This window comes from Alexandromys fortis, unplaced genomic scaffold (genome assembly GCF_014885135.2).
Source record: "Alexandromys fortis isolate MF-2015 unplaced genomic scaffold, M_Fortis_MF-2015_v1.1 scaffold_66, whole genome shotgun sequence".
Classification (NCBI taxonomy): Eukaryota; Metazoa; Chordata; class Mammalia; order Rodentia; family Cricetidae; genus Alexandromys; species Alexandromys fortis.
Window position 1 is genome coordinate 1,718,770 of NW_026067950.1, and position 15,022 is coordinate 1,733,791.

Sequence of the window (15,022 nt, forward strand, 5' to 3'; positions counted from 1 at the left end):
TTGAAACAGTAATTGTAACCATTACAATTACAGCCCAGATGTTTTATAAAACACCAGTTTCTGTTACTACCCTTATTCTGTGGAGTAGCTAAAGGAACAATGTTTGTAAAAATAGTCAAAGAGGGATTTTTTCTTTTGTGATAATGTCTCAGTAGTTGACTAGATAATATGTTTCAGGCCCTGGCAGAGTTGAAGCATTCCATGTTACCATTGCATTCCTGCCTGTCAGTGCCAAGGGAAAATGTTAGGCACCTATGCAAATAAAGGTACTTCAAACTATCGGAGGACTAATTTTTGGAGACAAAATAACAGGAGCTACAAATTTGAACGCTTTTCAAATAGTAGGTATTCATTCCACATTTAATTAATTTAATAGTTGTAATAATATTATTTAAAAAGCTTGTCAGCGCCCAGTAGTCGTTTCCTAATTGTTAGCCTGGGATTTTATAATTTATGTACATAATTTACACTGCTGTGCAAAAAGGCAAATTTCACGGAAACTTTTGGGACAAGCAATGTAACGTGAAGAGCAAACAACCAGCTCGCTAGATTCTCGTGGAATCTCCCAACAGCTGGGAACTACCTATATTTGAATAAGAGGTCACTGTGAAGGTCTATGCTGGGTTTTTACAGTGTACGTACACTGGCATGCCAAGGCCACTTTCATCACTGCATACATTCCGATGTATAGCGGGCTTTACTGCAGTGTGGGAACGAAGCAAATATTTTATCCAGAAGGCTTGTTATTGACAAGGTACCAAGAGGGTGCAAAATTGGACAGCATTAAAATTTATGACCGTGAGATCCTTTTTACAGGGACGACTTGATAGATCTTGCTTTAAATCAATACCTGTCAAGTCTTTTAGGTAACTGTATGATGGTGTCATTTCTGTATTCTACAAAAGAGGCAAAAAAAAAAAAAAAACGGAAAAAAGAAAACGAGAAAAAAAAAACCTATATTGCTTTTCATATTTATAATCTTGCCTCATAGCATGTAGTACCATAGTAACTGCAATGGCTAAGGGAGTGGGGAAGGCATTCTCCCAAGTTTTAGTTTGGGTGTCTTTTTATTACTTAAAAAAAAAATCCTAAAGTTAATGGCTATGCCAACCAACGGATTGATTTTAGATCAGTCAATGTGAGTGGGGACCCCATGCAGTAACAACAGCAAAATACAAACTACAGCCCACTGTTTGGTGTGATGGTAACTTCTTTTGGAGGGAGGAAATGGGAGAAATGATATAGTTTTGTTACATTCTCCTAAAATAAAACTAAATACGTGTGTGGACACATTTAAATTTTTGCTTTAAAGTATAGACAACCTGGCCTGTACCCGTGTTACGTACAGTTGGTGACAATATTTCGTCTTCTCCCCTCCCTCCCTTTCATCTTCTGTTTCTTCTTTCCCTTCCTTACACAAGGCTAAGGTATCACAACTAAACCCCAAAACCTAGTACTCTAAGATAAGGGTAGCATAAAATATTCAGTGAGAGCATGAGTTTAAAAAAACGCTATACGTAGTCTCTTCTGACCACCTTTTATTAGTATGTAGAAATATAGTCGTGGCAACAAAGAGCTCTTCTCTCAAAATCAGTAAGTATGAACGGAGTGTGGCCCCCAGCTTCCAGCTTCTGTCACTTGGATGCACAATGGGCACCGTGCCCTCGGTGCCTCCCTGCACCCTGGCCTCCATCTTCCTGTGATTAAATACTCCCCGTTGGGCAGAAACAATAGTGCCAGGTCCATAAGTTCTTCGTGCTGAGTTGGGCACAGTCTAGACATTTAAACCAGATTTGAAATAGCTTGTCTTTTGAGACTGAATTTGGGACCAATTTAATTCAGTTCTGTATCTTGAGAAACCTTTGAGCCCCAGAGGAAGCTGGAAAAACATCAACCCAAGAACATGAAGGGCTGGTGGCTGAGGCCAGGGCGCTCTTTCCTACTGAATTTGCTCTCACTTCAGAGCAACATCTGGCTGCCTGGCAGCTAATGGCACATGTTACAGGCCAACAATATCAGGGTCTTTTAGATAGATTTCATGGAATTCTTTTTCCAGCTTTCCCATTTGGGCCTCATCCTAACTGGCCACTGGAAGGAGGCAAGGACAGGCATGCCCCGTGCGCTGATTAGCAGGGGGATTCCCCCTCCCCCGTCTATATTAAATATAAGGAGAAAATACTAATAGTTGAAATCATTGGACAACACTTCTATGCATGGGATCGTACGCTCTTAAGCTTAAAAAATTAGGCATCAGGTTTATTTTAGTATCTGCTAGATACAAAACAGATGTCAGGATTATTTTATTCTAAAATAGCCATAGTGTTCCTTAGGCCTTTCTATTTTGTTTCAGGATAAGAGATCCTCTGCTAATACACCTTTTTTCATTTCAAGGCATGTTATGAGACTTTCAGCTAAATTCTGACTAGGTATAGTACCAAAATATCTTTAAAAGGGAATAACATTTTTTCCTCCCTTCCTTCTCTCCTCCTCCTTGCTGGGTATATTTATAGCTATCAATCTTAGCACTTTCACTGTAAGGATAAACAAGAGAAAGAGAGAATACGTGTGTGTGTGTGTGAAAACACTCATGTGCACGTTTGCATGCAACTGCACAGGATTATTTATGCATAAGAATTCTACTAAGGTTTTCAAAAGACAGAGTTCTGTTTGCAGAACGTGATTTTCAGTTGTTCCTTGGACTCCTGAGGACAGGAGCGACGAGCACACTGATGACTGTCAGTGCCTGCCTGTACCCCATGCAGGCCTGCGAGGGACTCATGGACCCAGTGCCAGTCCGTACCCATAGACGTTGGCAGGTATGCAGACACTTATTGAGAGAGGAAAGGGGCTTGAAGTATCCAGAAATTTTTTAAAAAGCAGCTATAAGTAAAAATCAAATCACAGGCAATATCATCAATTAAAGATGAATTAATACTTTAACTATTTTAGGAACATTTTCTTATGTTACATCAATCTAAATTTCTGACAGTTATTCACTCTGAAACCCTCCCATAATGGCCTCATCCCTGGCCTGGGTCAGTTCAAATTACACTGAAATACTTAGTAAGATGTTGGAGGGAGTAACAAATGCAAAGAAAAAAACTGAAACGAGTGTTATGTTTTATAATTTGCAGAGAGAGAGCAAGCCACCCACCACCAGCCCAGCTAGTGATTATGTGCTTTCTGCTCTGTGCACCGTCTCGTGTTACAGGTCATGCGGTGAGCAGACATCTCTTTTTCCTGGGATGCCTGCTAATGTACGCACTTAAGACAGCACCAGGCATCGTACCAGTGAAGCCCATAGCGGCGGCCTCTCTTGACTGCTTGAGAAGCCCATCTCCATCTCGGAAGTCAATGTACACAAGATCTATGGCTTGTAGGCCAAAGGCCTTCGCTATGACGACAATCTTCTGCCGGGCATAGAGGATGTCTTGGGTGTCCTTGTTGCTTGTTGCACCTGTTAAGTGGAATATGCACAGAAAAGTGAGACTTTGCCCTTGGAAGCAAACCCAGACACACGTACTATAGGAACCAGGTTATAAAGGCGTTTCCCTGGGGACTGCATCCCAGAAAAGCAATTATTAATACGCACAGGAAGACAGGTGTATGGGGAAGGAATGTTGAATGGCGCACGTGTCTAGTGAACTGGCACGCTTTTCAATATAATCACTGGAACATGCGCCGGGAAAAGGCCCCTCCTCCGTACCCGGAGGTGGAAGTGGGGTCACAGCGACCTGATTCTCCTCTGTGTTATCACTTGGAGAGTGTCAGGCCAAACACAGAACTGCACGTATCTGGGAGGCCACGTGTGGGGAAGTGGCTCACTTCTTAGGAATGGCACGGGCTGTCTTGTCACATCTGTCCTCAAAGACGTCCTGAGCCTGCGCTCTGGGGTTTGGTTGGAGCACTTGGGAAATGAGAAAGACTCTCATTTTGGGAGAGGCAGAAAGCGCCCGTCTACCTCTTGTAGTACACTTAGCTGCGGGGCACAGGAGAGTCTCCTGAGAAGACCTGTGTCAACATAAAATTTTCTTTTTCACCCTGAGGGGAGGGAGTGTGTCACTGGTTAAAGTTGGGCTACAATACTAGGAAAAGTGTCCCCAGAACCCAGGGATGTGGGTCTGAAGATGCTTTTTGTAATGTTGGCCTCCAGGCTCCAACCGTGGAAACGCCCAGATAAGAGTGCAGTGCGCAAGGAGAGAAACACATCACTGGGCAATGGCTGGGGCCAGGAAATGTTTAACAACAAATGTTCTGAAATATACACTAAGGCAAATTTATAATCTATCTTAAAAAATATTTGCCTACTACATTTAATGTAGAAGACACTGTATTGAGGCCAACGGGATTGGAGGCCCAGATCCTGGACTGACGTGAGGACAAAGTGTTCAAGCCAGCATCGGGCTTTTGCTGCTAGTAGAAGCCAAGTAGACCCCTTATGTTCCTGAGCATGCCTGAGGCTGCAAGGGGCTTTTATTAGTTACTTTATAAGTGAGCGGACATAATGACGCAGGACTCTGGGAGCAGGAAATGGAGCCCTAAGTTATCGGGAAGTGGTGGTCAGTGAGTTGTCATGAAAAAAGCCATGGTCAGGACTGGGAAATATGCATTCTTATGCAAATGTCCCTTCGTGAGGGGGCAAAGAAAAAATCACACACACACACACACACAGGGTGGGGTAGGGCTAAGGGAGAGAGAGAGAGAGATCTTCAACACCTATGCTGGCTCGGAAATCTTCTCCTCCGAAAACGACTGCATCTAGGAACAGACCCACTTGAGGCCCAACCTTCAGGGTCTCTTCACACACTGCCTGGAAAAGAACACGACAGGGCCTCAGAGGCTGGGAGCCAGTGCACCAGCGATACAAAAGATCTGGATGCTAACACAGTTTGGCTGAAACAAACTGAGCCCTTCCCCAAAGCTTTAGTGTTCCCTGGATGAGTACCTCATACACGTTTGCTCCGCCTGGTGTTTACATTATAGAGCCATCACTATTTATTACATAGCTAGAATGCTCAAATTAAGAGGCCACCCAATCTTCTAGACGACTTTGAGTGAACTTTTTTTAGCTTCTATTATAAGTAACTTATGTCTCTCCAGAATTTGTTTTTGCTTTAAGTGACAATTAAGTAGTAAACATAAAGCCACAGGAGAAGGGGAAGAATTTTTGAAATCCAACTAATTGAATTATTTGCATTAGGGTCAAGTAAAACGGTTTCAGGCTTAAAGTCAGGCAGTGCAAAACCTACAACTTCGAAGGGGGAAACGCTACGGGTCACCCAGGGAGTGGAACAAAGCAACTCTGACACGTCCAGACGAAAATAAAGACGAATCACGTTCGCGGGAGGTGGAACTGTGGGTCTTGGGCCTGCGAAGTGCTACCATTTGTGTGGGTGGGAACGCGATGAAGGAAGTGGTGGGGATACTGTTGATTAATTTCAGGCCTTGTGGGAGTGCCTAAATACATTACTGAATAAAATGGCAAAATTGTGGTTTGAAATTAAATCACTGTTCATATCTGATTCCAGCTAAGGGGTGTATGTGCTCCTGATTGTGCTCTGGGGGTACTAGGGTGGGCTGCGGCACTCTGTGGTTATTTGTATAAAGGAGTTAGTCACAAGACAGGCGTGAAGCAGCCCCCCAAAATTTGCACTCGGCCCTCCTGCACGCCCCTGTAGGTCTGTAAAACTCCCCGAGCATCTGCTTGTATGTTCTCCACTGCAGACCATCTAACTTTTATTAGTGATTTTTCCCCCTGCCCTCTGGAGTGGAAGAAAATAAAACAAAATATTAAAACATTAAGGACTAGAAAATCTGGGAAGAGGGCACAGGGGGTGCTAGACAGTCATTCGAAGGTCAGGTGGACTGGAAGACACAGTCTGGGAAATCAGGGAGACAGACGAGCTGGCTCTGGGTCTGGGAGGACAGGTAGTTTAATGTAACCACACAGCCACGGTGGCTGAGAACTGGCTCAGCTCATCCTTTTAAACGTGTGCTAAAAGACACTGTAAGTTATTTATATATGTGAACTATAAACAATAATCTTATCCGCTAGAGAGTACAGATTATAGTACTACAGAGAGGCCAGGGCATTTGAGGATGGAAAGACAATTTTCAGGAAAAACAATTCAAATTTAATTCATAAAGGTGACAAAATAAAATATCCATGTACATTTAATCTATACATGTACCAAGTCAAAACATAGTTCATTCTGTGATTTTATATATATGTATATACTCCAGGAACACATAAATGTTTTCTTTAGATATTTGAGACAGACAAGGCCTTCTTTTTAAACTGGTTTCTTTGTCTTCCAAGATATTGACAATCCAAGATAATATTTTTGGAGTAGGATGGATAAGACATGGTATAAATACCTTTCTTTGTTTACAAATCTTTCCTTAAAAAAATTTTAAGTAGATGTTCAAATTAAAAAAAAAAAAACAGTTCCCTTTAGGTAATTAAAATAAAATGCTAACTTACATCACCACATTATGGCTTTCTTACCTTGAAATTGAGCAAACCCATGGCAGTCTCCACAAAGGGGATTAAATTCATTGGCTGTTCAAGTTTTCGGCCTTTTAAGTGGAATGAAAATTTGTCTGAAAACTAAAATCAGAAGTGTCATAGGTGATTAGCGACAAGAACAGAAGTTCAACCCCTGAAATGCAGACACAGGAGCAGGGCTGAAGCCTTTGACCTGAGGAACTAATATCCCAGCCTCCTTCATCCACACAAAGGAACAGGGGGGGGGGGGAGCAAAAGCAGAGAAACTAAAGGTAACAAAGTTCCCCGGAAACCAGAAAGTGAAATCTCAAACACCACAATCCGCCTTCCTCCAGAGGAAATAATTTGAGGCCTAGGAGTTAGGAGGGAGGAGAGACTCCCAGGTTTAAATGGTTCCCTGAAAAACATATTTACCCAGGACCCCTCACCCTCTCCTCTCCACTAAATGCAAATGGCAGGCGCGGGAACAAAGCGCAGCTCACTACCTGCCCTTCTGTTTTTGTTTCGAACCCAACACCGACACACGTGCACTGCGCGGCGTTCAGCTGCCTTCTACATATGTAAAATCGGTATCATTCGTTACAGTGCCATTACCCTTTGTTCGGGAGGGTTTTCTTCATAAATTTTTTTTAACCTTACCTAGGAAGACCTTAAAAAGGAAGTTTAATTCTTTGAAGACCAAAGCTTGCCAATTTTTTCCATGAGACCAGTTCACAGCTAGCTCTGTGCTGCCAGTGGGGTAGCCCAAATTCCAAAATCTATCATCTGGAAACATACAAAAGCTCCCTCGCAGATCCCCCACACCCCCCGATTCAAAAAGGGGGGGGTAGCCCCACAATCTAAATTGTAAATCTATTATGTCTATCTAGATCTAATAAGATGTGGGAAGATAAAAAAAAAGAGAGAGAAAGAAAGAAACACAGGTATAATAAAGATATTTTTGTAAATAAAGTTGAAAACATATATATCCATTTAAATTTAAGGAATATTCAGCCATTAATGGATATCAAAGGAAAAGGGAATTTTAATCATCTCTCCATTCAGTCTCAGTTGGGTAAATCATATCTAAGAGATTTGCATAAATATAAACCATCAAAGACTTTTCATCTTCAAAGGGGGTTTCAAGGCCTATAAGCTTTGTACTGTAATCATCACAGGTCACCACCCTGCAGGAATAAGGCTGCTATGGCAACATAAAAAAACTAATGCTTAAGGCTTAGCATAATATTCTCACTAATAGAAAGGAAACTCATTTTAAAAGCTGGCAGCCTATTTACCAGAGGCAGGATTAAAGGTGTTATTTCCCCTTTACCTGCCCCCTCCTTGCCTGTGCGCCCCCCCCTAAAAAAAACCTAATCACTGGGATCTTTAAAAAGCTTTTCAGCGATTTGCAGTAACTTTACAATTAGGCTAAAATAAATCACAGCTTTCAGTAATGAAGAATGATTCCCATTGCTCGCCGCCCCTCCCTCCGAGCCGCGTCACCAGCTCCTCTCCTAGTAACTTTCAGGGAAGGAGCCATCCACGACCACAGCCCAGGCCAAGAGGAGGCTGGCGGGATGGGGCAGCCATACGGTACTAGATGCTGGGAAAATAAAACATAATTTATGTCACAATTAAACTTGAAAACAAGTAGTGAAATATTGGTTGTTTGAGTGTTGAATACATAGCTATGGGTTTTCTTTTCTCATTAAAAAAAAAGAAAAAGAAGAAGAAGAAGAAGAAGAAGAAGAAGAAGAAGAAGAAGAAGAAGAAGAAGAAGAAGAAGAAGAAGAAGAAGAAGAAGAAGAACTCCCAAGGCTACTTGGACCTTTCTCTGTGATAGTCATTATAACTACAAAAATCGTAAAGTTTACAAGTAGGTAAATCTTTTACAAGATATCCCCTGTTCTTAATGAACAAAACCTCTAATGCCTTTTGCTTTATAGCCAATAGGGGCATTTAAAAATAAAATATGCTAGCCCCTCCCCCTTCCCCATCCCCTTCTTTCTTAAAAAATTGCATTAAGTACTGACACAAAAGGTAACTAGTGGAGAAGTTTCAATTAATTTTTTCAAAAGGAGACGATTAAATGTTTCCGGCCTGGTAAAGTGTTCATTTCATCGAGGTGGAGGGGACTGGGGAGGGGGGGTGTGAGGAAAAGAAGGGGGGAAAATTACAAAGAGATTGGGGAGGAGATGAAGTAGCAGGGCTCAGCAATTCTTTCAGTCCCCGCGCACACCCAATAGCCTGTTGGAAGAATGCACACTGTTGGGATTTGTGGGAGAATTGTCCCGCGACAAAAGAGGCAGCGTTACGCTTGTTACAGCCCAATAAGCCGTGCCAGTCAGACAAGAGCCCACACTAACGACAAAAGACGAGCAGGCGATTCTCACACAAAAGAAAACAAGCAAGCCGGTCTTTCAGTTGTGCGTCAGGCTTGGGGTTTTACGCTCCGCACACATACAAACCGAGAGGAAAATAAACAGCCCCGGAGACTTCTGCTAGCTACAAGTCCTATTTCAGAGTGCCCCTCACATCCACGGATCTGAAACAGCGACAGGAAGCTTAGCTCCAGGTTGGGGAGATCTCATCCCCAACTTCAGTGAAAGGCGACGCGGTGTTAATAGGCATTAACGAGTAAACTAACGGGAAGAGGAATTTAGAGTCCTCCATCAGCTTAACACTTGTCTGGATGGGGTCGGAGCCCTCAGGACATTAACAGGCTCTACACCCCTGTCTCTCTATGTAACTAAGGCTAACTTGGTGAGATCTCTGGTTAACTAAGTAAACATAAGCCCTTGATGAGCAGGTCTTTGAGAGAGCTCCAATGTAGAGCGGCCAACACAAATACTATGGCATCTACAAGTGTAACAGTTCTCACTCTTCAGTAGCTACGGTTAAAGAGTAGAGAAGATAAACTGACTTTTCATATCTTATATTCAACTCGTAGATCCCAAATATTATGACTGCAATATGGAACCACTATAAAACTGAGATGTTTTCCATTTTCCTTCCTCCACTTGGGAAGAATACCAACTTTCTAAAGTCAGGCACGTGTGTGTTTTACTCTGAGCTGTGCACGCCTCAATCACGCTGGCCACATTTCAAGTGCTCAGCAGCCATAGTGGCAGGTAATCCACGTATGGACAATAAAGATGAAGCATATCCTGATAGATTAAAAATGTGAGCAGTTGGGGCTGGAGAGATGGCTCAGTGGTTAAGAGCACTTGCTGCTCTTCTGGGGGTCTGGGTTCAATTCCCAGTACCCACAAGGCAGCTCACAACCATCTATAACTTCAGGGGGTCTGACAGCTTCATAGATGCATGCATGTAGGCGCGACACCAAGGATTATTTTAAAAAATACATTGTTAATTTTTTTTAAGTGAGCAGTTTCACCAGGTATGACAGCTACTCACAGTATTGCTATGTCTAGGGGCACAGCCTTCAGGATAATATGAGATATGGCTTTGAATGCCCCACCAGCCATTCAGCCCAGTTATTCCCAAAGGTTCTGCTCCAAGTGGTATAATAAAATGGCATTTTATTCAAGGAACTTGCAGAATAATAGTAACTCCCTATTCAATACCCCCTTCCCGAATCTCACAATTAAAACAATCATAGCATAATTGGGCCCATTTCAAAGTTTTCTTAAGTAATTTGACATGCCAAGCACTTTACATTTCAGGCTTTTATTGGCTGAAAAGTCTGTCGTGAAATGCAAACACACCTGACAGTAATTTAAAAAGGGGCGCACCAGAGAGCTGTTCAGGAAATAATATCTGAGCTAATTAAAACCACGAGTTAAAAGCTTCCTGTTTCTTCCTCCAGTTGCCCTAAGGAGTGACCTTTCCCTTTTCTGCTTTGGGTTCTTTGCTTCGTAAGCGGCTAGAGGTCCTCACTGCCTGTGACGGCTCCAGGAGAGCCTCAGCCAGAACCATCTACGCCATGGCTCTTCCAAGTACAAGCCCTGGCTTCCCAGCAGCAGGGCGGATGGATTCTCAGGCAAGTTGGTGTCGAGGAACTGACTTGTGAGGGCTACGGAGGCAGCTGCAGTGACCACAGATACACTCAGAAAGCAAAAGCAGTTGTTTCCAAAGGAGGGCTCTTCGGGGAAATGCGTTGGGGAAAGTGGGATTCTTGGGGAAGGAGAGAGATTTCCTACCTGCTCTTCACAGTTCCTTCTGCTTCTTTCTTGAGAAAGGATCTCATGTAGCCCAGGCTGGCCTCAAACCTGAGGATGACCTTGAACTTCTGATCTTCCTGTCTCTATCTCCTGAGTGCTGGGGTTATATGGTTTTGTCACCACACCCAATTTTAGGTGATGCTGTGTGGTACCTAACCAGGGCCTTCTGCATGTTAGGCAAGCACTTTACCAATGGAGCTACATCCAGCCCCATGTTCTCCTTGTCTGTTCGAGTCTCTCTCTTTTCTCACGGTACTGACTGAATCCAGGACCTGACACATGACAAGCAACCGCTCTATGCATGAGTTATGGCGTGAGCTGTGTGTGCGCGCATCTCTAAACCGATGCCGTCCCCACCCAATCCTGGAGACGACTCCTTAGCTGGCCCTGAGCCACACAGCAAAGCACAGCTTACCCACTGGATTTCTTCAGGACCTTCCACCTTTGGTAGCATCACACTAGAGGGAAGAACTCGGGCCTGCAGGATGGTCTCCAGGTCAGCCTCAGCCAGACCACTGGACACTGAGTTGATTCTCACACACTTTTCTGTTGGGCCCAGGTCAAAGTCTTCAAGAGTTCTTACTATTCTCAGTCGAGCTTCATCCTGTGAACGTTGAGAAAAATGTACTTAAGTTTACTCTTAACATTCAGGAAGACCCAAGGAACAGTCCCGGAACTCTGGTGGACTCTGATGAGAATAACACCATTTCTGTCCATGAGAAAATGGTAGTGGAAACAAGTCATCCACACTCGTAGGGGAGCGGATGATTTCTACGCATCTTTCCGATGGCTGGAACACAAGGGGGATAGACCATCATGCATAGCATACTGACTGTGTACCTCTGAACGGCAGAGCAGTGTGCTCATTTGTGTACTTTCTAGTGGAGGGGGTAAAATAATTCACTGATTGGGCATGAACTGTGCACTAAGCATAGCTCCAAGTCTTTCTCCCCTTTTCTTCATTTCTAGTCTTAGAAGCCAGATGCCACTGGAGTCGTGGCACCAGCATCCGTCAGTACAGTCGAAATGCAAGCCCTTGCACTTCTGCTCCCCGGGTATCACGGTTTTAAAAAAGGGTTCATCTGTGTTATTATTATTTTTTTGTGTGTGACCAAGTTGCATCTTGACATTCAATTAAGAAGGGTTTACAGGAACCTGACATTCAGTACTTCATGAAAGGTTCTCTCTAATTCAGAGGGAACCAGTAATAGCACTAAGAAATCCCTTCATGGAGTGCTTGACAAACAGACTGTTCTCTTTCATTTGACAGTCTCTGCTGCAGCTATGAGAAGCTGAAAGTCACATTTGAATTATCCCGAGAAAAGCCGTACCAGCTTTGAGCTGGAGGTGAAGACTGTGGGGTGGGCGGGGTGGGGGGAGTGAGAACACGAAGAACTGAGGGCTGGCAATGAGAGAAAGGGAGTTCTTAGGGCCATTCTTTACCGCCAGTTCTAGTTTCAAAAATAAAGTCCTCCATCTTGCCAACAGCCCTCAACAAATTCTCCCTGCCAGAAGGAACACTTATCAAAGGTAGCTTCATTTGGGAAGAATGTTTATTACACCAATAAAACTTTAAAGCATCTAATACTGATGAATGAATTAAAAAAAAGAGGTCCTGGAGCTGCAAGTATGGCTCAGCGGTTAAGAGCACTCAGTACTCTTGCAGAGGACCCAGGTTTAGTTCCCAGAATCCACTTGGTGGCCGCAGAGTGATACAGTCTGCTGGCCTCCATGGCCACTAGTCACAAACATGGTGCATATATATATATATACATATATATATATATATACACATTTACACACATAAGCAAACACTCAAACACATAAAATAAAATTACATAAACCTTTGAAAAAACTGACAATATGCAGCCATTTGAATAGCAACACATATCTTAGAAAAGAGCTCCCCAAAGCATAGAGAACCATGAATTATTTGATGCACGAAGTAAGCACGCCTTTAACCCTAGCACTCAGGAGACAGAGGCAAGCAGATCACGGAGTTCAAGGCCAGCTTGGTCTATACATAGCGAGTTCCATGCTAGCAGAGTTTCATGGTAAGAGCCTACTTAAAACAAAAAGTGATAGAATTATTTAAGCCAACATAAAGTCTAGACCTACAGAGACAACCCAAGACAGTTGATTTAAACTAGACATAAGACAGAATAGAAATCGGAAAGGCTTCCAGTTGGGGCCTGAGCTAAACAGTGATATCAGAGTGTAGCTTAGCGTTATCGGGACAGGGGAAAGAGCACCCAGAATGAATTTAGGATGTCTCTGTGCAAACCTGATTTCCAGAGTGTTGGCTGTGCATACTTAGGCCAAATTTAGGCAAAAGCATGAGAAAGCACATGAGATGATGCAGTCAATAGTGATCCACATGATGGATGGCCATTATTTCATGTTTCAGATTTGTCTTTAATTACATACGTGTGTGTTGTAGGATGTATGTACACACAAATGCCCTAAGAGGTAAGCGGCATCAGACTCCCCTGACGATGGAGTCACAGGCGGGTGTGAACCACACTTGATGAGGGTATGGGGTACCAAACACAAGTCCTCTTCAAGAGAAAGATGAGCTCTTAACCTCTAAGCCCCCTCTCCAGTACCCACCCTTGCCCAAACCGGTTTTTCACAGTGCAGTCCACTTAAGTACTCTATGTACTGTGGCTGCAGAGGCTAACAGGGATGTCCTCATGACCGAGCACAGGAGTCAGCCTGATAGCGGGGCTCGATGGCTGTCTGTTGTAGCAGGAGGGGTTCCTGTGCCTTCAGATCCACAGCCTCAGAGACCCTAAAAAGCCAGGTCATGCTGCACACCTCCGGACAGTTACTAGGTCCGGATAGTTTGGATTTGCAAACATTCTAACTTCCGGATTCTCACCCTATAAAGGACAGCCTTGCATTAGATCTACCGAAACACTGACCGGGAGAATAAAAGGTAATTCTCTGGATTGTTTAAGGGTAAAAATATTATGCCGTCAAGCTAAGAATGGTGGCGCACCCAGGAAGCTGAGGGAGGAGGACATCGGGTTTTAGGCCAGCCTGGTCTATATTACAAGACCCTGTCTTTAAAAAGAAAAGACTGAATCAACATGTCTACCAAACGTGTGCTCCATGACGCAGAATCCCTGGCGACTCTCTAAACTGCTTCTCTGGTGTCCAGCAGAACCGGACCCTTAAGCTGCGTGGTTATTTCCTTTGGATCTGAAGAGAAATGTTTGTTCAGAGCTCACATCCCAAACCTGTTTGTGATTTCTCATCTGAAGTCAGATTGCCATGGTTTCTGCACATTCCGGCTGACTTAGTAAAACTCAATCTTTGTGAAATTGGCTGCAAACGAAGCCTCTAATTCCAGTTTCTAGGCATAATCTGATTAGTCCGTTTCGTGTTATAATAATGAGCAGCCAGCGCTCAGCATTTTCTTCCTCTTTGTTTTTTTTGGCTCAGAATAAACAGGGCGCTCTTCCTGGCACGGTGGTGCACCTTTCCAGAGAGAGAGGACGGCGTCTGAGGTGTATTGCCATACAACACCCTGACTAACAGGCTGCTGATTGCTACAATTTACATCAATGAGGAGCGCATCCCTCTGGTACGTATCCCAAAATATCCAACAACCTTACTGATTTACACCAACCAACAAGTGTGTGGATTTTTTTATTATTATTTTAATGGTAAAATATGTCACTGTGCTAGTAAATACACCCAAGCCATCTGTTGGGCTGTGAGGAAGGCAGCTTCTAAGAACAATTAGTGGTGTGTATTCTGTGGGTTCCGACCACCCGGTCTGTTCGTTTGACTTCTCCGTACCATCTTCATCATTCCTTTCCCTTCGCGCATCTTTTTTCCCACCCCTACTCCTCCCTCCATCCCCATCTTCAGGTGGGTTAATAAGAGGTCTCCAGGCGCCTGTCACACTCCCTCAGTGGGGTGCTCAGAGTGACTTTCAGAAATTTTGAAAGGAACGTGTTTTGCGGTGGAAGAACGCTATGGGGGGAAAGTTGGTCTCAGGGAGACTGAGGAGGGATCACGCTGCAAGGATGAACGTGGCCCTCTCGGAACTGACAAGCTTGAAGGCTGAATGGATCCTGGAAGTGTTCACTTAGTGCCATTGGATCCTCTGTATCATGTCTGACTGCAGATTTCACGTGGCTTTCAGACAAGTTGGGATGGACCAGAATCTTCCAAGGGCCCTGCTCTGAAAAGTGGCCTTCCCAAAGCTCCCGCAACTGGTCGACATTCCGTGTCACAGGCTGTTTGGTGCAGTGGACCAGAGGCTAATAAAACTGTCCTTATGCATAAGCCACAGTACTGTGTGACCGTGTCTGGGCCAGGAACCAAGGCGTGCTAT

At 43.8% G+C, this 15,022-nt stretch overlaps 1 protein-coding gene across 3 annotated transcripts in view; it reads right to left on the reverse strand.

The window, feature by feature from the left end:
- Clybl (citramalyl-CoA lyase) overlaps positions 1–15,022 on the reverse strand; it is a 207,777-nt gene that overhangs the window by 16,841 nt on the left and 175,914 nt on the right. For all 3 annotated transcript variants that reach the window (XM_050150433.1, XM_050150432.1, XM_050150435.1), the window contains exons 3-6: positions 11,090–11,278; positions 6,509–6,610; positions 4,717–4,810; positions 3,290–3,457 (exon numbers count right to left, since the gene is read on the reverse strand). In XM_050150433.1, the coding sequence (XP_050006390.1) occupies positions 3,290–3,457; positions 4,717–4,810; positions 6,509–6,610; positions 11,090–11,278 (553 nt within the window). The remainder of the gene's footprint in view (positions 1–3,289; positions 3,458–4,716; positions 4,811–6,508; positions 6,611–11,089; positions 11,279–15,022) is intronic.